Source organism: Eucalyptus grandis, chromosome 5 (assembly GCF_016545825.1).
Source record: "Eucalyptus grandis isolate ANBG69807.140 chromosome 5, ASM1654582v1, whole genome shotgun sequence".
Taxonomy (NCBI): Eukaryota; Viridiplantae; Streptophyta; class Magnoliopsida; order Myrtales; family Myrtaceae; genus Eucalyptus; species Eucalyptus grandis.
The window spans coordinates 4,879,841-4,900,599 of record NC_052616.1 but is presented as its reverse complement, the minus strand read 5'-3'; the positions used below and the strand labels follow the sequence as shown (position 1 = coordinate 4,900,599).

Sequence of the window (20,759 nt, the reverse complement as noted above, 5' to 3'; positions counted from 1 at the left end):
TTAATCATTAAAAGAAATTGGCAACAAAATTTCCAATTCCACCAAGAAGTTCTAAGCCTCGTTTGTTTTCTTCCAATTCTTTTCTTATTACCCCTTCGGTGAGTGGGTTCGGATAAGTCTATATACATTCAACATTCAGCAATTTTTTTCAGATTAGGCAGGCGCAATGTCCTACATCTGCACTAGCTAGACCAGAGATATGTACGAGACAACATCAGAAACTGTGTTCCATTGGTTTTCTCCAACAAGGTTGCTCCTCAGGTTGCAAATCTTGATTCGCACAAATCAAGCTGTCAGGCACTCAAGATCCGATTTTATTAAAACATTGTGCCCAAATTTACAACACTCAAATCTTCCGATCTTGAAACAGCCATCTTGTCTTCATGTACCAAAACCGAAGTCCTTGAAACAGTCTTCATGAGAAGAAGGACCGGTTCCTGTTACGTTCAAGTCGAGCTTCCCTCTATTGAAGCAACAAAGGCACAGCACAATGTTACCAAAGGCTATCATAATAAACACAAGCAGAATGACGACACTGCAATTATTTAGTCTTTGCCTACTGTATCAAAAGACTATACGCCAGATGAATTATTTGATAACATTCAGATAGAATATAGATATCCGAGTTTTTTTTTTTTTTTTTTTGGGGGGGCGGGGTGGGGAAGAAGTTGATAGGCATGTAATCCATATATACATCAAAAGCCAAGGTTCAATACCTCTTTTTTCTTGCATTCTTTGTAAACAAAGAAATGTTCCTGACATTTGCTCTTGTCAGGACTGAACTCTTCTAAACCTGCATCATCAACGTACACAAAAAGGATTTATATTGCAAAGGTATGTCTCAGGCAACAATTGAGAAGGAACAATCATAGGAATATGTATACAGACATTTCCAGGTCTAGAGAAGGCAATGAAAGAAGTAACTAAAAGCAGTCATTGGTGTATAGCAAGAAAGTCCGTCATATAAGTACTGTCAAATTATAAAACAAAAGCCCTGACACTTTGGTAGGAAATAATGGTCAGTGTGCATTCCTTTTGTAAATCAAAGCAATCAATTTCAAACATCACGCCAGCCCTTTCAACCCACAAGCATAAGTAGTGTATCACACATCCGTACATCTGTTCAGTCATTAATTTGCCTTAACTCCATGTAAGCCTCATAAACGTCAATTTCTTAGCATATCTATCGTCGACAGTACACATTATGATATGTCCGAGAGCATTCTGGGTAATGCACCAGGAACCGATGCTTTCTTCCCCCCTTCTCTCAAGAAAGACTGGAGAAAGAGGATTTCCCCTGGTGGACGGATTGCAGATTGCAGTCTCCAAAGTTCTCTCGTGACTATGAAATGCGAAAACAATCCTGCTATTACTAGACTCGGCACCGCTTAAAACACCAATCATAGTCCACCAAAATACTTTACCTCCTCTAATCAGGATTCTCCACTGTCATGAAGGATCTATTCCCGACCAATTCCAAGACATCGAAAGCTCTTCCATACTTCCTTAAAATCCCAAAAAAAAAGCAGTTCCTAAATATATCATCAGTGCATCCATCAGTACCATTGAAGGTGTCACTACCCAGCAGCCCACTCGGCTGAGGCCACAAATGCCTAGGAGCGATAGCAATTTTAAGGCCTTCGACAGGAGCTTGCTGTCAATTGAAGTTACCAGTCTTCCGCACCCGAGGACTGATCGGAACTGTCGAGCCCACATCGAAATGTTTACTCCCAAAAAGGAAATTTCAATACCTTTGACCTTGCACAAGCAAATTCACATTGATCCTAGCCGTCGCAATCCGAACCTAAGCAAGCAAATTCCTTTCCCAAATCTCTGGCCACGACAGAACTCCCGTAACACACAACACCCCTCTCTTAATTCAAACCCCTAGACCCAATCCGGAACAATCAGACAAAAACTAATCGATGAACGACGAATCCCCCAGGATTGATCCTAAACATCATGCTATACCAAACATCGCGCCTGCACAGAACTAATCCCGAGGCCCTTCTTCATCACACAGCACCGCGTCCAATCCCTCTCCGGCACTCATCGAGCCGCCGTACGGGCAATCCGAAACGCCGGAACGCCGCCGGAATTCCAGACGAGAACGAGCGGGAGAAGGCGCGGCGGAGGAGGGGAACTTACACTTGAGCGAGGCGGCGTATTGAGGGTAGCAGGGGGAATCGGCGATCCTCGCGGCGCTCGGGTACGGCGGCGTTGAAGCTCGGGACGCCATTTTTGGGATCTCTCCGTTCGCCTTCTTCTTCTTCCTCTCTTTTGTTTTTTAGCCTGCATATGTCAAATACCAAAATGAATTGGGGACCATTTCACAATATATTTAAATTTCAAGGATAAACTCGAAATTTGAAATTATGAAAATGATCGTCGTGTAATCTAATCTCCTAAACCACTCTCTCTGTCCTGAAGTTAGGATTTGTTCGCTTTGCCAAAAATAAATAAACTAAAAAAAAAATCTTTTTTCTAAAAATGATTATTTATATAACTTATGATGTGATAATAAAAAATGGTTTATTTATTCATAAAATATTTAAATATTAATTATTATCGATAATAAAAATATTTTTAATTGATTATTTATTTGAAGCAATTATTTCTTAAAAAATATTTTTTAATTTATTTATGTTTCTCGAAGTATATAAACCATTAAATTCAAATTTTTCTCTTTTTACACCCCCTTAGATAAATCTAAATTCGAAGCCTTTTTTTTTCTTAACATATTTGGAAAAAAAAATTTATGTCCTTACACATGCATGTGCACGCGCAGTCCTGCCGGTACCAAAAAGTAAACTCAAAAAGCAGACTCGACGCTCTTCGATTTCAAACTTTATGCATGAACGGATACGGATGTGCATCCTCCTATTGTTATAAGTCTTGAATGTATGTCAAAAATAAATGGAACAAAATGCTACTTCAAGTTCAATTAGTCAAGAAAATAGTCAAATATTAGTAAAAAAGGGCAAATCAAATTTTAATTTAGATGTTTTTATGTCATGATCAATGAAATTCTTCTCCTTAGAAATTTTGTATATAATATTTTTTGTGAACAAGAAACAACATAATCACAGCAAATGGATGTTGATTTGTTATATAGTTAATTGACTAAAGAAGAGACATGAAGTCTAACAATGAACTACTTTTACTCTGTATAATGCGATGTGTGTTATATGTGTATTTTTCGGTTTACTTAAAAAAATGAGTATTTTTCCTAAATTCAACGAGCATTGGGAAATGGAAAGTGTTAAAGAAAATTGCGTATGAACGTGTATTTTACATGATAAAATATTTTATAAACACATTGTCGACACGTTTTCTAAAAATTCAACTTTTTGGGAAAAATAGTTCATCTAACTTGATATTAACCATAATACAATCAGTCGTGACTCTAAATCATACAAGTGTGGCCACAAAGGTGCCCCTTTTCGCATGCTTCTAAATGCTCCTTTACAATTTTATTGCAAAGGTCAATTGAATCACGCTTGAGATCACAATTTTGTTATTGCATCTTGATGTCATTCATTGAAAAAGCTAACTTTAATGGCACCAACTTCCAAATGGGCTCACGACACTGTCTACCAGAAAATTCCTAATCATTCAGGCAATTCATAATCATTCTTCCAAACTCAAATTATGGAGATTTCATCGATACATCCTATATTCTACAAATCATATAAATAGTGGGGATGTTACATTCATCTCGTACAAAGTGAGGCTATTTTTGAGAGTCACGACATTATACGTTCATCTTGTCTAATATAGTTTGGACCAATAAATGGACCATCCTTTGTAACAACTGAACTCAAGCAACTCAATCTTGTCTAATAGTCGAAAGAGATCATCCATGCGTTTCATGATCGCACTGGTGACAAAAATGAGGAATAATGTCTAAAAAGCGATAAATTTATTATAGAACGGCAAAAATTGTAATCTTAAATCTTTTAATAATGTGTGTCAATTTAGTCATAACCTTTTAGTCATATTAACTATCAATTTAATCCTAAATATATTATTTAGATATTTGGCTAGAAGGACTATATTAACAAATAGTCAAAATATTTATGACTCAATAAGTAAATCATCAAAAGGTTCATGAAGATTTAAGACTAAATTGGCATATCATTAAAATGTTTATGACTAAACTGACAAAATTAAAAAAAAAAATTGACTGAATTAATTGTCGTATACTAGGTTTAGAACTTTTTTTGATAATTTTCCCACATAACAGATTATGAAATTTTTAGGGATTAATTTCTCCAAAGAGTATAATAGAGCTCTTCATTTATTAAAATAAATATTGAAATCTTTTATAAAATATTCAACCTTAGTCTGATTTACTAAATTTGTTGGTTAAATTTCACGAGAAATAGGGACAATGCTATGTGGCAATAGGCCACATATAGGATTTGATTGCTTTTTATATGAGAGGACTTAATTGAGCATCCACATAAGTTTTAGGACTTTATTTTTATTATTCAAGCTACAATTATCAAGATGCATCCACAGATGAAAAATCCATGATTTGATATTTTCCTAAAATAAAAAAAATTTCATAATTAATGAAAATTTTTAAATATATTATTATTAGTATTGTTGTTGTTGTTGTTGTTGTTGTTGTTAATATTATTATTGATAAAAAAGGGAAAAAGCCAAAGGAAAAAAAAAAAAAAACCCTCAAACTATGCCCAGTGTGTCTCATTTACTATAAAACGTTTTCTTGTGACATAAAAAAATGTCAACTTATATTTATGATACATCTACTCTCCATCCAAATTCCGTTAAATGATTTTTTAGCAAAACCAACGTCTTTTTATTTTACTTAAGCCACATGGGCATCAAACTTTCTAGCATCCATGTAAGCAATAATTTAACGGTTACCATCGAAAGAACTTTGATGGGGGAATAAATATGTTATGCAAGTACAAGTTTGAAATTTTTGATGATATGGAAAAAAATTTAAGGTAAATGTATTACAATGGGTGTGTTTTAGGGTTTTTGGGGCTTTTTCCCAAATTAAAATATTTTATATTTACTAATTTTTCTAAAAGATACAAACAATCAATAGAGATGTAAGTAATTATTTATTAAAAAAAAAGTTCATAAATTTTTTTTTACTTTTTCGTGAAGCAAAGGAAGGATAACATTCCATTGGATTTCAAACATAAATCTGAGGTCGCTGCTTTGAATATCCCCCAAACTGGTTGGGTTCACCTCTGACGGTTCTCTGCATGTGCCAAATCGCTTTAAGGGCCTCTTCCTCTAAAATCTCACCACGGAATGCCCCATTTTCAATCGCACTCGTGAAAAATTAAAAGATTAAATCTACCAATTTGTATAGTCAGCCGTGGGGGCCGAAGGACGGGATGTGGCAGCCGGAGGAATTGGGTAGCCCCACACATCGATGTACTCTTTTGCGGATGTCTCTTGGAGCAGAGAGATATTCTCGAACTGAATTTTCAGGCCGCCATCCATTGTGATGGAATAAAGACAAATATGGATAGACGCGGAAGAGGTGGGAAAGATCATCCACGGCCGCGCAAGCCACAAAACAGATTTTGGATGTTCTGGGGATTATTATCTCCAAGGAGTGGATCGGCCGGCTTACCACCGGAATCCGAAAAGAAAACAGAGACAGAAGGGATTGTTTCAATGACATATCTAATAATCAAACCGAATAGGATTTGAAGAGCTCTCACCATCATTCACATCTATTTCAGTAGGCAGGAGAGGCTAGGCTTCAACGTTTCACGGGTGTCGTGAAAAGTAAGCCGTTGGGCAGAAGGCTTTGGTGTTGATAAAGGCGAGGGCAGTTTGATCTTTTGGACTGCGAGGTTTCCTTGAAGTGTGCAAAGTGGTGTTTTGAGAACTAGAGGTTGTAAATTATACTTGAGATCGAAAGCGACTAGGGTATTTGGTATTTTTCTGGATGCTCTTGCGTTTGCGTACACAAACTAATTTTATGGGCCTCCAAATCTTGAAACACCTCCGCCGGATCTCATCGCCATCGATGATTCACGGGATGGAGCTCAAAGTGAAAAAACAAAGGACCCGTTTGGTTCGGCTTTGAGGAAATGTCATTGGGAGAATGCAAGTATTTTTGGTTCTGGCCTCAAGACCGCTAGATCCGGCCGTCCGGCAACCAGATCTGGCCTCAAGACCGCTAGATCCGGCCGCTCGCGGTTGAGCGCCACCCACCGCAAGAAGAAGACGAAAGGCGAAGAGGAAGGCGAACGGCGGAAGAGACGATGAACAGTAACTCGGTGAACACTAAACTCGCATCTTTGGAATGCCCAATGCTCAAAGCTGGTCCCTCCGGCATTCGGCTTTCGGCATTTAAAATGCCTGCATTTCGCAAATGGGCATTCAAAAGCCCTTGCCAAACACTCAAAATTTCTCGATGGACGAAATGGAGTTGGGAGGGGAGAAAGAGACAAAGGGGCGCATGAACTCCAAAGCGGCCCCCTCGTTGGCCTTGGCAACAGATGGGGGAGCGGCACGGCTCGCTCTAACCATGGTGGCGATGAAGGTTCATTGGTGGCGGGGTTGGCAACGGCTGAGCAGATGGGGAGAGAGACGGGGAGGGAAGAGATGGGTGTTAGGGTTTTGTTGGGCAGGGTGGCGGTGAATGATAAAATGAGAGGAACGCGGGGGAGAAAGGAGACAACAAACGCAAATACATTTAACATACGACATATCTCATGGGTACACTAGATATACCAACGTCAACCGCATTAATTTTAATTAAGCGTACATGTCCATGAAATTCAATGGATAGAAAAAACACGGACCTCATACATACCTCACACAAACACGCACACACTTCAAACAGAAGAAACTCCTTGTCCCATTTTATTACCCCCCGGGCATTGTGCGGCGCTCCTCACTGCTGGTTTTCGCTATTTGGTGGCTGCTTACTCTTTCTATTGCGCCTCCCCCACAGCTGGACTATGCACCGACATATCACTGGTAATGACCCTGCGATCAGCACGTAACGGAACTTCACCGACTCATGTGGCGTCACGGCAAAGATCGCCGACGCGTAGGTCACCATCATCGAGGCTGTGGCCACCCATATCTCGAAGTGCAGTGGGAACCTGTAAGTGAGACAGACAATGACAAGTAGAGAAGTGGAGAAGGCGAAAGTATTGGAGATCAAGAACACATAAAAGGCGATGTGATGAGACGCGTAGATCGCTCTGCCGGCCGTGTGGCCTTTGCCGGCCGCGTGGCCTTTCTCGTTGTCTTGCCATATCCCTCCAGGAGGGTTCACACCTGCTTGGAACGTGATCGTCGCAATCAGGGTAGCGATGATCAGCAGGATGTCTCGCACATGGCCCGGTTTGTCATGTTCGGGGTCATATTGGAAGAATCGGAACCAGTTTTCTGCCAAGTTCCGTGGCGGCGTTTTCTTGCTTTCGCTCATTTTTTCTCCACAGAGAGAGAGAGAGAGAGAGAGAGAGAGTTAAGAGTGAAGATGCCGGACCGAGTATTGCTTCGGTCGTTTTAGTTAATATAGGAATGGGAAGTATCATAAAATTATTGAAGGATGGTTCTAGACTTTTTCTTTACGAGTTTCCCGCCCAAGAAAAGCAAAGTCCCGCGTCGTACTCACCCTGGAGAAAAGTCTCATTTTTTGGGTCCCACAACTTTCATGTTAATTTCAGTCCGTGTAATTATTGAGTTGAGTCGACCAAAAAAAAAATTATTGAGTTGAGAAATAGTTAGGCGATAATTTTTAACATTTTATCCTAATAACATTTTCTTTTGAATCATAAAAAATTTAATAATAAATAATTATAAATTGATGTGAAATCCATTCTTTCAAAAATTTACAATTGAGATCGACAACGAAATAGTTCACCTCATCCATTTATGTTGGGCTTGAAAATTCACTTAAATCCCATTCATTGTCTATCAATATTTACATAGCTTAGATCCTTTACCAAAAAAAAATATTTACATAGCTTAGACCAGTACAATCGGTACTGTTGGCTAGTCCAAGTCGAGCAAAATAATCTCCCGAGCGTCTACCCAAGTTGTTCTTATGACATTTACAAAATCGATCCACATCGTCTTGATTATAGATATAATCTTTCGTTGGCTAGGGAAAAAAGTTTCGGTCCGCCTTCTTTAGCCCAATTACTCTTTATAATATTAAACAAATTGATTATATGTCTTTCAATATTCTAATAATAGAATATTTAAACATGAAATTGTATATTCATCTAGTAACTTAAATTTCTAGATTAGTTACCAATGGTCCTACAAATTCTGAAAGAATAGGAGGATGTGAGTTTAGATTTTCTCGGGACCGTATTTATCTCTCTAATTTAAAATGAAGCCACGTTATTTATCATAATTTTGGTTAAAATATCGAGAAAAAAAAAACTGAGCTTAGCGCTGACGCTGAGTGCTGAGCTTAGCGCTGACGCTGAGTGCTGAGCTTAGCGCTGACGCCACCCCACGTCCGACAATTATGGGCAAATCACATGTTTCCACACATCGATGTACTCTTTTGCCAATGTCCCTTGGAGCAGAGAGACGGAATAAAGACAAATATGGAAGGAAACGGAGGAGGTGGGAAAGATCATCCACGACCGCGCAAGCCACAAAACAGATTTTGGATTTTTTGGGGATTATTATCTCCAAGGAGTGGATCGGCCGGCTTACAATTGGAATCCGAAAAGAAAACAGAGATAGAACGGATTGTTTCAATGACATCTAATCAAACTGAATAGGATTTGAAGAGCTCTCAAGATCATTCACATCTATTTCAATAGGCAGGAGAGGCTAGGCTTCGACATTTCACGGGTGTCGTGAAAAGTAAGCCGTTGGGAAGAAGGCTTTGGTGTTGATAAAGGCAAGGGCAGTTTGATCTTTTGGACCGCGGGGTTTCCTTGAAGTGCGCAAAGTGGTGTTTTGAGAACTAGAGGTTGTAAATTATTCTTGATCGAAAGCACCTAAGTTACCACTATCTAGACTCCGTTACTGCTTTTATACTTACACACTTAATCCTTTGCACAATTGTTAAATAACATGAATATCAAAACAGTACGACATAGAACTTATAGCTAAGAATAACAACATGAGGTAAGCTTCTTGGTTTTTATGTCGCATGCACTCTTAGGTTTTCAATGGTCTTCTTTTTTATATTCTTCGACAATCTATCTGTGAAAGATGAATTAGAGAAGAATATAGCCATTAGAGAGTTTTTGTTAAGCTGCTGTCCAAGGAAGGTACTGTCCATATAGTTTCTTTCTTTGAACCTCTGTAGACTAACAAAAAATAGCAACTGCTGCTATCTTCTCATTGCAATCTCTGACTAACCTATTAGACAACCTAGCTATTCTGTTACATGCTTTATCTAGATTTAGTTGCTGTGCAAATCCAAGTCTTTCAATAGCTATTTAATTGACCCCATAAACATTATCAGATGTACTTGGTTGTTACATCAAGATCGACTTGAATTTTACAACATCGACATAAACATCATCAACTGTTGATCTTTTAGGTTGACTGGCACTTTTTGTCATAATAGGATATTTGCGAATTTCTTTCCAATAAATCACACCATGGATGCTGCATAGTCCTTTAGTCCAAACATCTATATACATTATAGTAAGTAATATATTAAGGATAGTATGGATATCATCAAAATTATTTGAAAATGTTTCTCCAACAATCTCCCCATTTTTTTATGAAGACAAAACTATTTTGCAGATGTGAAAGAACAATAGATGTTATTTGAAAGAATTTGCAGAAAATTAAAATAGGATCTCTTCAGGATGTTTTGCAATAAAGCTTGGAGATATGAGCTTAGGTGATTTTTAACAAGATAGAGCATGGTTGCATGAAAGATCTTCTACCCATAATGCGTCATCAAGTACTTTTTGGAGTTCATAGTGTAACAGTTGAATGCTCCCCCGTTTGATGATACACTCGCATGCTCCCCTTGTTTTGAAGCATGCTCCCTCTGTTTTGAAGAGCAGTTCAATTCTAGGTGACTATATCCAAGCAAGCAAGTTTTTGTGCTAATTTATGAGTAAAGCATTATGAGAAGATATCAGCAAATTTGCAAACATTGTCAATGGTGAATGTTATGAGCATATGAGCAATTTGCAAACATTGTCAGAAGCGATTGTTGGGATCTTATTTCACACCAAGTTACTCTCTCCCTTTTTGTCATCAAGCAAAAAGATAAAAAGATTGGCTTCATTGATGAAAAATGATAAGTTGATACAAAAGAATGGACCTAAGTAGCTAACAATTAGGATTGAAACAACAAGAGCAAACATGAGCACCTAAAGTTTTGAGCATGTGATGATTAGGTGCGAGGGCATTTGTGCTGCTTCAATGAAGTGGGTGGTTCAAGTTCAGTGGTCACTGGGTCTAGGCATACTGGACTATTGCAATCCAAGCTAAGGAGAGTATACTCAATCTTCACCATGTATTGAGTTAAAGACAGGAGAATGGTCTTGATCTCCTGAACATCTGCTTGAAGTTGATTAAGGTTACCGGGAGAGGCAGCTACATCCACAGTAGGTGAAGGTGATCTTTTTTATCTAGGTGGACGAGGGGCTTGGGTGGTGCCTGTACCTTAGCATGTTTCTTCTTTTCTGGTTCAGTTAGTTCAACGAGCCTTTCTTGGAATTTTTGCTACAGTTCTATCATGGTCTCCGTGATCAATAGGATCACTTCTCCTCAATGATGGACTCATCCTTTTGGTGTTAGTCTTAGCATCATTTTGTCCAAGGTTTTCTTCTCGATCTTTGCTTTTGGCATGACAAGTGGTGGTGCATCAGAATAGTCAATCTTGAGATGCTTGAAGATGCAAGTAGAGGTGTCAAAATGGGTCATTGACCCATTTATGGACCCCATTTATGTTTAAATGAGTCGTTAATGGGTCAAGTTTATTTCCTAAAACACCTATAATGGGTCAAGACTGAGATATATGGATTTTAAATAGGTCAAAGAGCTGACCCATTTATTAATCCATTAAAAATGAACCCATTTATTTTCACCCAAAACCTCACAATCTCTCTATTCTCTCTTTAACTTTACAAAAATATTTTTTTAAAAAAACCAAAATTAGAATTATTTTTTATTTTAATTTTCTTTTATTTTTTCTTTCTTCTTCCTTCAATGCCGGGCACAAAGAATGGTCGGCGACCAGCCCGCGAACCTCGAGCTCGTCGGCGTTAGGTGAGGCAGAGGCCTTGCTGATTTAGCGAGACTCGAACTCACCGGCGTCGGGCGAGGGGCGAGCTCAAGCTTGCCCGACGTCAACGAGCCTCGAGCTCACCAGATCTGGCGAGGCGGAGGCCCCGTTGACGTTTGGCGAGGGGCGAGCTCGCCAGATTTGGTGAGGTGGAGGCCTCGCTGGATCTAGCGAGGCAGAGGCCTCGCTGACGTCCGGCAAGGCTCGAGCTCGCCGACGTTGGCGAGCTGAGCGAGCTCCGGGTCGCCCGTGGCCGGCTGGCCGTCGTCGTGGCCAGCGGCCGGCCAAAGAAGAAGAAGAACAAAAAGAAAAAGAAAAAGAAAAATTGTATTTAAAAATAAAATAATTAAAAATTTAATTTTAAAAATAAAAAATAAGTAAATTTCGATTTTTTAAAATATTTTTAAAATTATAAAAATTGTCCATTAAATTTTTGTTGTATAAAATTATTTTAGCAATACAATTATATATATAAAATAAGCTTTCTTAAGTTTAGTTAATTAGATCGGGTATGGGTCGGGTCAAGTACAGGTCAAAAATTTTGTATTGCAATAAATTGGTCATAAACGGGTTAGATTGATCGATTTGAGTCGAACCATTTATGACCTGACCCGACCCGACCCTTTAACGGGTATAGATGCAAGTGACCCAAGCACCATAAGGCAATTTTCTTGTATTTCTCTTCACCATGTGATACATATAGATGAAGATCATGTGAGGGAAGGAAAACTGAAAACTCATCAAACTTGTTGAGAATGGCCTAGATGACTCTTATCTCATAATGAGAGATGTCATTCGTAGAAGATATTTTCGGATGAAGGCATAGAATGAGGATCTTTTGAATGAAATCCATTTTGAGGGGGAGAAGGCTTGATGGTACAATTTCTCTGGAACTTTGAGAAAAGTTTGGAGTTTCTAAAACCCATCGCTCGTGGCATTCATTTCACAACATGTTCACGCAAAACGGGAGTAGTGCCCATTGTCACGTAGAGTCGAGTCTTGCGCGCGTAAAGAAATCAATTCACTTGCGATGAGAGTGTCAACAAAAATGTCATAATTGTATTGTTGACACAAATTTTTACCGATTTAAACTTTTGGGGATAATAGTTTACGTTTTCTTGCAGTCTTTTTATCCTCTCTTTTAGGCATATCACTTGAAAATCCTTCATTTGCCTCGCACCTTGACGCACTTGCCCTTAAGGATGATCGCTTTTAGGGTGGGTAGGTTTCAAATCTGAAACTTGAAACATATTTTGTTAGAATCAATCCCGGTTTTTTGAACCTGAAATGCCCTAGAACCAACCTTGTTTTTCTAATCCAATCCAAGAGTCTAAATGAGAACTCGTTTTTCTTTTATTCTTTTTTTTTGGTTTTATTTTTTTACAACATAATAATATGAGCAATAAAATGGTTTAAAGTAAAAAATGAACGAGGGGAAGTGAGCAAATGTGAGTCAGGAATGAGCAAGGGTTGTGAAGCTCGAGCAAGAGAGGGCGAGCTGTGAGTGAGCAAGGAGGAGGGTGAGTTGCGAGTAAGAGAAAGTGAGTAGTGAAGTATTCAAGTGAGGTTAGAGAGAACAAAAAAAAAGATGTCAAGAGAAAATTAAGGTTTTAAGACTTTGTGAGACCTATTCCATATTTGATCCGGTTTCTAGATGGTTCTTTACTTTGAATGGGGGGTCAGATCAGTTTTCACCGATTCCGAAAATTTGGAATGGGGAAATAGACAAATTCAAAATTTGGAAGCGGACCCATTTTCAGGGTGCTCTGATTCGATTTTTGATATAGAATTGGTTCGGTTGCAGCCCCCTCCATCTACTCTCGGTTACATGTATGTGCTGCAAAACTTAGGTTTGTACGGTATTTATTGGTACTCCAGCGTATGGATGCATGAGAATTTATCTGCATCCTACTCTTTAAGGTTGCATTATCGAGGTCAATGGAAGATGCGCATTTTTCTCGACTTTAAACGCATTTAAATTTCCACTCTGCATTAGTTGGTCTTGACCTAAAACTGAACTTATAAATTTGGGGTTTTGCAGCCAAAGGTTTATTTGTTTGGCAAAAGAATTTTTACGAATTAGTTTATCAATTTTCACACGCTTAATTTACTGAAATTGATTAATCAATGCAAAAATACATGGTTAAAATAAGAAAAATGAATTTCCTAATCTGAAAAGGGAAAAAGCATTAACGGTTTTCTCCAAACAAACACACCTTAAAGAACGGTTTAGAAATGTTTCAACTTAGAATATTCGGCTATAACATCATATAAAATTTACTGAGATAGTCAACTAGTCCCTCTTAAGCTGCCACTTGAACATACGCTAAGTACTTTCACATACATAACATGCTATAAGTACGCACCTTCAGATCGACACCGTAGATGGACAAAGCCCTGTTTTTCAATTGGAAACATATGCAAAATGATCCAATAGGAATCCACATTTTGTCTACTAAACTCCTAGCAGCTTGCATCGGCAGATTAATCCGACGTACCGGTGCTGTTTATAGCCTTAGATCATTGAGTATACTACACGACTTGCGAGTTTTCACCAGATCGCTTGATAGTGAACTCTTGGAATCGATAGGGAGCCGGAAATTACGGATTATTTAACAGGTTTGTTGTCTAATCTTTGTCTCTCGTTGCAGCCTAAACAAGGCAAATTCCAGGATCATGTGATTTGACTCAAATGTGACAACCATAAAGCAATTAATTATTTCCTGTTCGGCTTTGGGAAATCCACCTCAATTTACTAGTTTATTAAATTATCTCTTTCCTTGGCATGTTGATTTTTTTCCCCCCGTGTTCGCGACTTGGTAATCCCGGAATTCGGCGTGCCAAATTAGCCAATCTCGATAAGCGTCTGAAGAACCGAGGCTGCCTACAGCAGGAATGGCAACAGCTGAAAAGAACTCAACAAGGTCAGAACTCAGATGTTTCGATCTGCTGTTTTTCCGGCTTTCAACTCGTCGATCATGGCTTTTGGAAATCTGATGACATCACGTTGGTCATGCGCTTTTCAGATATGCAGTGGTGACGGGAGCTAATAAGGGAATCGGACTCGAGATATGTAGGCAATTAGCTTCGAAAGGAATCGAGGTGATATTAACAGCTAGGGACAAGCAACGGGGCCTTGGAGCTGTCAAAGGCCTCGAAGAATCGGGGATTTCTGTAATCTTCCATCAACTCGACGTGACTGATGCTGGTAGTATTGCCCGTTTGGCCGAATTCATCGACACCAGCTATGGAAGGCTCGATATTTTGGTGAGAGATCTGTGTCTTGCTGATGGAATTCTTCGAGAAGCATTCGACGAATGATCTCTCCGGTCTTTGCGCATAATTTTTGCGGGTTCTGTTTGCTTCTGCAGGTAAATAATGCAGGTGTAGCAGGTGCTATTGTGGACTGGGAGACATTCAACACCATGGCATACGAGAATGGCAGAGTAGGTCCTCTTATTAGAACCCTCTTTCTTCTGTATGTTCTGAATATATGTATAATTAATTTTTTCAGATCGATGTTGTGAATTCAGCACCTGAATTTCGTGACAAATTGCAGATCAAAGCCAACGCTGCCGAGCTGTTGTTGGAGCTGACTAAGCAGACTTACGAGATGGCCGAGGAATGTGCAAAAGTAGTCTATTTTGGCACCAAAAACACTACAGAGGCACTCCTTCCGCTGCTTCTTCGGTCAAGTTCTGGAAGAATTGTGAATGTATCTGCATCAATTGGGAAGCTCCAGGTTAATTCTGGTCTGTAGTTTACAGTTGAACATGATATGACCAGTCTAGTGCCTCCACAGATTTCATCCTAAGCTACAAGTACTGATGAGGAGACTCTGCGGGTAGTTCTGATGCAGATGCCTTCAATTGCTATAACAAAAGATCAACTCGAGATGAGATCAAGAAGCTTATCAGTGTATAACTGTTCTAACCAGAGCTTAAACCGGTTAAATCACGTCGCATGTCCATTCTATCTAATATCATTTAAACATACAAATCCGTGCATTTGTCTGCATCTTCTGTCTGGCCATTGGAATATCTTATTCAATGAACATGTGCTGTCTGACATCTCTCTAAGCAGTAAGTATACAATCTCGGTATTATTTCATTCAATTTGCCTATGTTCTTTTTCCTGGTTCAGCATGTCAAGAACGAAAAGGCGAAAAGGGAGCTGAACGATATTGAGACCCTCAAGAAGGAAAGGCTAGACGAAATGTTGAGTGAATTCCTGAGAGATTTCAAGGAAGACAAGTTGGGAGCAGAAGGGTGGCCTACTCACCTAACGGCGTACACAGTCTCTAAAGCCGCGGCGAACGCCTACACGAGACTTCTCGCCCTGGAACATCACCAGCTCCGTGTGAATTCCGTGTGCCCCGGCTTCGTGAAGACGGACCTGAACAGCAACAACGGAGTCTTCCCTGTCGAGGACGGAGCGAGAGGGCCCGTGATGTTGGCTTTGCTGCCCGACGATGGGCCTTCAGGATGCTTCTTTGCGGGGACGGAAGTCTCAGGATTCTGACCTAAGTCTTTCGCAGCGCGGCCTTAAGTGAAGCTGTCCTTTCCCACGTGTATCTTGCTTACATGGTACTCAGTTTGAAAAATGTACGCACCGAGATTTACCCATGATTTATGGGAGAAAAGCGGGAAAGAACGCATAATGTGCTGGTACCAAAAGAGTTCTAACTTTTAGAATCATAGAATTAGAGTTATGTCTATGCGAATTTAAACAATTCGTTTTTATTGTTACTCTAATAGAAAGTCTACTAAGTCTTGATGCAAGCAAAATATTTATGTCGACCCATAATGAAGTTATCTATGGAAAATTGTAATTGGGCATTTTGAAATTAAAATCGTGTGTACAAATTAAATTATTAGAATTTGCATAAAAGTATAAGGCGAAATCTATGGAATTCGCCTACCGCTTAGAAGATATAAGCTAGGTAGCACGTGCCAAGGGTAGGAACAATTGCTGATCTCTATAAGTCAATATCATGGCCTCCAGGTCACATTCAATTATCCAGTTTGAAAGATGAAGCAAAATTTTCTTGAATTTCTTTGACACTTTTTTCTTTCCTTTTTTTTAATTTCTACAGAAATGATGAAACTCCTGCTTTTTTCCTTTTCCAAAACTTTTGCCTCCTTGACAACTCAAATTAAAGTGCATGACACACCCTCAGCAAAAAGCTGCAAAAAAATCTCTCCTTTCTTTTCCTTGCCGTCCCCCTCTTTTCCACAGTTGATTTTTTACTCTGCCTTTTCTACACGGCACAAAATCTTGACTTCCCTCAAGAAGCCTACACATTATACACTGAAGAGAGAGAGAGAGAGAGAGAGAGAGAGAGAAAGAGGAGGGAGGGAGTTTTTAGTCAATCAAAAGGAAGAAAAAATCACCATCTTCTTCTTCTTCTTCTTCATCGTGGGGTTACACAATGAGCAGTGCAGCAACAGTCACAGGCAAAGCAGGAGCAACAGGATCAGAGACCAGGTTCATCAAGTGTGTCACCGTTGGTGATGGTGCTGTAGGCAAGACTTGCCTCCTCATCTCCTACACCAGCAACACTTTCCCCACTGTACCTCTCTCTCTCTGGTTTAGCTTGGTCTAGTAGACTTCTGTTAATGCTGGTTCAAGTGCATTTAGCTTGTGTTTCCCTTTATCTTCTCTCATGTTTCATGTGAGTTATAAGTCGGAATAATTGAGGGTTTTCGTCCCTTGTGTGGGCAGGATTACGTTCCAACTGTTTTTGATAACTTCAGTGCCAATGTCTTGGTTGATGGGCAGACTGTGAATCTGGGTCTCTGGGACACTGCTGGTTCTCTCTCTCTCTCTCTCTCTCTCTCTCTCTCTCTCTCTCATTTATGTTCTTTCTGAAATCTGATGGGTGGCTGCAATCTTGGTCATTGTTGCTCTCTGTAACTCAACTATACTTCATCAATGGGGGTCTGCGTGAGAGCCCTTCATTCATTCTAGATTCTCTGGTCTAAACCTGAGCTCCTTTTGGAAGGACTTCAAACATGTTTTATTGGATTTTGGTTTTAGAGATTACTTAATCGTCAATAATGCCCGGACTTTTACTTGTCATTTACGATTAAAGAGTATGCTGATTTCAGGCACCCTTTACCCAGTGGCTCCCCTTCGTCATTTCTAACCAGAGCATGGAATTTAGAGAGGTTACTTGTCGCATCGTGTTGTTTGCCCACAAGTTCTAAACAATTCAAGTGCATCATTCAAATTAACGCCTTCTTTTCAAGTAATATGACTCGTGAACATGCCTATTGTAATGAAGAATCCTTCTTATGATTATGCTTCCCCTGTCTCGGGAGATATCTGAAAAGCATAGTAGCTACCAACAATTTCATCTATCCTTTTGATGGAACTAGATTGTCCGGGCGAATCTAAAGATTCAAATTTTATCCCATTTCAAAAGCCAGTGGTATTCAAAACCAAGACTATGTCTTTTTTGGATTAATTTGCATGTCAATGTTACTTTGTTGTAATGATGTTGGATTAGCCCAAGATAGTGGATGTAAGATAATTTTGCATGTGCACTTCATCATGACTCACTAAGCTTTGTTGCTTTAGTTGAGAGTTAATCATTGCAGGAAATACACTTAGTTTGATTGATGCACAAAGTGTTGCTCATACATTTGAATAATGTCCTTAAATTTGCTCTCAAAAGCAACTGGATCGTGTGAAAGGTCCTTAACATTCAAGTTTTCTATTCAGGCCAAGAAGACTATAACAGGCTGAGGCCTTTGAGTTACAGAGGAGCAGACGTCTTCATCCTTGCTTTTTCCCTCATCAGTAGGCCAAGTTTCGAGAACATTGCCAAGAAAGTGAATGATGCTTCTTTTCTCTTTAGCTTTAATCAATTCTTAAGAAACATTTTTTTGACTTTTCTGTTGACTAATTTTTTTTCCCTGCTTTCTCATTCTATGTTGCTGTCTTTCTCCTTTTTCTTTCTGCACATCTTTATTTTGGAGAAGTGGGTTCCAGAGTTGAGACATTATGCTCCGTCAACTCCAATTGTTCTTGTGGGGACCAAACTAGGTAAGATGTCTTTTCTTTCCTTCTTTGATATGTAGGGACACCTCTTCGCTTGAATTTCGAAATTTCAGTTTTCAATTATCATCATGAACTTGAAGTGACTTGCGCAAGTTGTTGGAAAAGATTCAAGAATTATAAGATATCTGTCTATTTAGGATTGGCAGTGGTAAACAAATAGCAGCAGGTTGCTATTACGTGCACACATACAAAAACAAAGTTTTTCCTTGGAAAACAGATGACATTGAACCTTCTTGGTTAATTTCAAGCTTTGCAGTTGTTAATCTGTTTGGCTTGAGTCTAAGAGCACTTTTTCTTCTCTGTAAAACCAGATCTAAGAGAAGACAAACAATTCAAACTAGACTACCCCGGAGCATGCACTATTTCGATGGAACAGGTAAAGTACCATTTTTTTCTTTGTTCCCCGATGTGGTCATCTCTACTGTGTAACAGTACGTGAAATTGTCGTATGTTTGAAAATGTTGTGAAAGCAATCCAGCATGAGTGAGGAGGCAATGTGCTGAGGAAACAGAACATGCAAACTGTGATAATAATGGAACAACATTGCAAGGACAAGTTCATGTGGCAATGGATGATCCCGCTTCTTGCAATTTTCAGAAAAAGAGGACTGGATTAACTTGCAATAAAGGAACAAAATTAATTCGGGCACTTTCAGAAAAGAATATGCTTCTTTGTGTTTCAGCCTCTGTATTTTTTTAACTTGCCAGAGTTCCAATGAGTACATTTGACTAGTTTACATATTCTCTGTCATATTTAGAGCAACCAATGTAGATTTCTCTATTGGTCAATTGGTCAAGCACTTTTCTTTTCCCAGTTATGCTTCTCGTATAATTTCCTTGATGAATAGGGTGAAGAACTGAGGAAGCAAATCGGGGCCTTGGCATATGTCGAGTGCAGCTCGAAGACACAACAGGTCAGTTTCAATTTCAATAAGCGTTTGCAAAAATGAGTAACTGTTCAACCTCAGGAACATCACTGTTTTCATCATGTCATACTTTTCTCATTCTGTAGACCTACCATACTGGAATACAATAAGCAATAATGGTGAAACTATGATGATTTTAAATTGCTTGTAATAGTTGTCCATGACCGTTGTAGCATTAAGGCCCACGATGTTCGATGTCAACGCCTGCTTAAAATCTGAGATAACCTGTCGAATTACACTTATTCGCGCAAGCAGTTATTTCGAGACCCGTGTTTCTTTTGTCCTTCACTTTTTTTTGACTAAAAGGCAACAGAACCCAGTTTTAGGAGAATTTCATCTGGAGGTAACATGTGAAGAAAACCATCCTTAAAAGTTTTTGAAGAAAGCACAATCATTTTCATAAGACAGCGATATGTACGTCTGTTCCATCCTAGTGCACAGTCGAAACTGAGCTAAGCAACTCTTTATCTGACCAACGTGCAGAATGTGAAGGCCGTGTTCGATGCGGCGATCAAGGTGGTTCTACGGCCTCCTAAGCGCAAGAAGCAACAGAGACGGTTGAGCGTTTGTCAAATACTTTAGACTTTACCCTCGAAAAGCTATGCCGGTGCTTGACTCCGGTCGAAATTGATGGCTCTAGTTTTCACGTCTCTGTGCATATTTGATATCCTCGGACTTCCTTTAACCTTTGCAAGAGTGCATTCTTTTGTGAGTGAACTGAAGCTACGAAGCTGCCTTTTTCTTCTTTCTTCTCTGATGCATAATCTATGACTTTGTGTACTTTAATTTCTGTTTGCCTATTGTGGATGTCAAGCCTGGTTGAGATTGTAAATGTATATACGCCTCGTGTTTGGTTATTGTTCCTCTTTGGATGGGCATAAAAATGATCCGTTTGCTACACCTACACATCAATTGGTGCCTCCTGAGTAGGAAGTGTGTCCACTGTCTAAACCCCTCTGGGTTTGGTTTTTCATTTAGTGATCAGATTTGGTTTTTCCTCTAGTGATCTTATGACGACATTAGATATGGCAAAATGGGTCATAAGTTTGAGATTTCACAACATTATTACCAATTGTTCTAAAAATTTAAGCTATTTAAATATAGGTATGGTTTAATATTAGTATATTTTATCAGTTTCCTTCATGTTTAGTCTAGTATTTTTGTCTAGTATTAAGCATGACCATATTTAATTGAAGAGGCAAATTGAGTTTGAAAAGATTTGAACTGAGATCCTTCGATACCATGTGAGTGTAAGACCAAGACCACTGTTAATTGTTTTAAAATACGTGAGATTTTATATTTAAATATTCTATTGATAAGTCCATTTTTCGACTCAAATTTAGTGGGTGGAGGAGACATCTATACCTGAAAATTTGGGGCTAATGTTGCCAAATAGAAATTAAGTAGATGGGTCATTGCTTAGTGGATTAAAACCTTCTGTAAAAAGGGGAATATGTAGGACTATTTACCCTTTTTGTTCGGCCCATTCATTGGTCAGATTATGCTTAAAGCACTTTCTCCACCTGAAGAGAA

General features: G+C 39.1%; 4 protein-coding genes across 4 annotated transcripts; 2 read left to right on the top strand and 2 right to left on the bottom strand.

The window, feature by feature from the left end:
- Positions 1-202: 202 nt before the first annotated feature.
- LOC120293553 (cytochrome c oxidase-assembly factor COX23, mitochondrial) lies at positions 203-2,312 on the bottom strand. Its single transcript, XM_039313222.1, has 3 exons — positions 2,149-2,312; positions 717-793; positions 203-463 (listed from the first exon to the last, which is right to left on the bottom strand). Exons 1-3 carry the CDS (start codon positions 2,237-2,239, stop codon positions 416-418), a joined length of 216 nt encoding a protein of 71 aa, XP_039169156.1. The 5' UTR covers positions 2,240-2,312; the 3' UTR covers positions 203-415.
- A 4,586-nt stretch (positions 2,313-6,898) lies between these two features.
- On the bottom strand, positions 6,899-7,441 carry LOC120293485. Its single transcript, XM_039312856.1, has one exon. It carries the CDS (start codon positions 7,439-7,441, stop codon positions 6,899-6,901), a length of 543 nt encoding a protein of 180 aa, XP_039168790.1.
- Positions 7,442-13,981: 6,540 nt separating this feature from the next.
- Positions 13,982-15,930, top strand: LOC104441350 ((+)-neomenthol dehydrogenase). The gene is made up of 5 exons (XM_010054476.3): positions 13,982-14,160; positions 14,263-14,503; positions 14,608-14,682; positions 14,796-14,978; positions 15,380-15,930. The coding sequence occupies exons 1-5, from the start codon at positions 14,132-14,134 to the stop codon at positions 15,755-15,757; spliced, it is 906 nt and encodes a 301-aa protein (XP_010052778.2). The 5' UTR covers positions 13,982-14,131; the 3' UTR covers positions 15,758-15,930.
- A 462-nt stretch (positions 15,931-16,392) lies between these two features.
- On the top strand, positions 16,393-20,110 carry LOC104441351 (rac-like GTP-binding protein 5). Its single transcript, XM_010054477.3, has 7 exons — positions 16,393-16,808; positions 16,961-17,048; positions 17,963-18,072; positions 18,223-18,286; positions 18,613-18,677; positions 19,149-19,214; positions 19,710-20,110. The coding sequence occupies exons 1-7, from the start codon at positions 16,668-16,670 to the stop codon at positions 19,806-19,808; spliced, it is 633 nt and encodes a 210-aa protein (XP_010052779.1). The 5' UTR covers positions 16,393-16,667; the 3' UTR covers positions 19,809-20,110.
- The last annotated feature ends 649 nt before the right edge of the window (positions 20,111-20,759 follow it).

What these genes read in the sequence shown, in the direction of transcription:
- LOC120293553 (XM_039313222.1), bottom strand. Translation starts at nt 2,239, where the DNA reads ATGGCGTCCCGAGCTTCAACGCCGCCGTACCCGAGCGCCGCGAGGATC. An exon ending in ATACGCCGCCTCGCTCAAGT is followed by an intron (nt 794 to 2,148) that starts GTAAGTTCCCCT and finishes TTGATGATGCAG; the next exon opens with GTTTAGAAGAGTTCAGTCCT. An exon ending in AAGAATGCAAGAAAAAAGAG is followed by an intron (nt 464 to 716) that starts GTATTGAACCTT and finishes TTGCTTCAATAG; the next exon opens with AGGGAAGCTCGACTTGAACG.
- LOC120293485 (XM_039312856.1), bottom strand. Translation starts at nt 7,441, where the DNA reads ATGAGCGAAAGCAAGAAAACGCCGCCACGGAACTTGGCAGAAAACTGG.
- LOC104441350 (XM_010054476.3), top strand. Translation starts at nt 14,132, where the DNA reads ATGGCAACAGCTGAAAAGAACTCAACAAG. An exon ending in GCTGAAAAGAACTCAACAAG is followed by an intron (nt 14,161 to 14,262) that starts GTCAGAACTCAG and finishes TGCGCTTTTCAG; the next exon opens with ATATGCAGTGGTGACGGGAG. An exon ending in CATCAATTGGGAAGCTCCAG is followed by an intron (nt 14,979 to 15,379) that starts GTTAATTCTGGT and finishes TTCCTGGTTCAG; the next exon opens with CATGTCAAGAACGAAAAGGC.
- LOC104441351 (XM_010054477.3), top strand. Translation starts at nt 16,668, where the DNA reads ATGAGCAGTGCAGCAACAGTCACAGGCAAAGCAGGAGCAACAGGATCA. An exon ending in CCAGCAACACTTTCCCCACT is followed by an intron (nt 16,809 to 16,960) that starts GTACCTCTCTCT and finishes TTGTGTGGGCAG; the next exon opens with GATTACGTTCCAACTGTTTT. An exon ending in TCTTGTGGGGACCAAACTAG is followed by an intron (nt 18,287 to 18,612) that starts GTAAGATGTCTT and finishes CTGTAAAACCAG; the next exon opens with ATCTAAGAGAAGACAAACAA.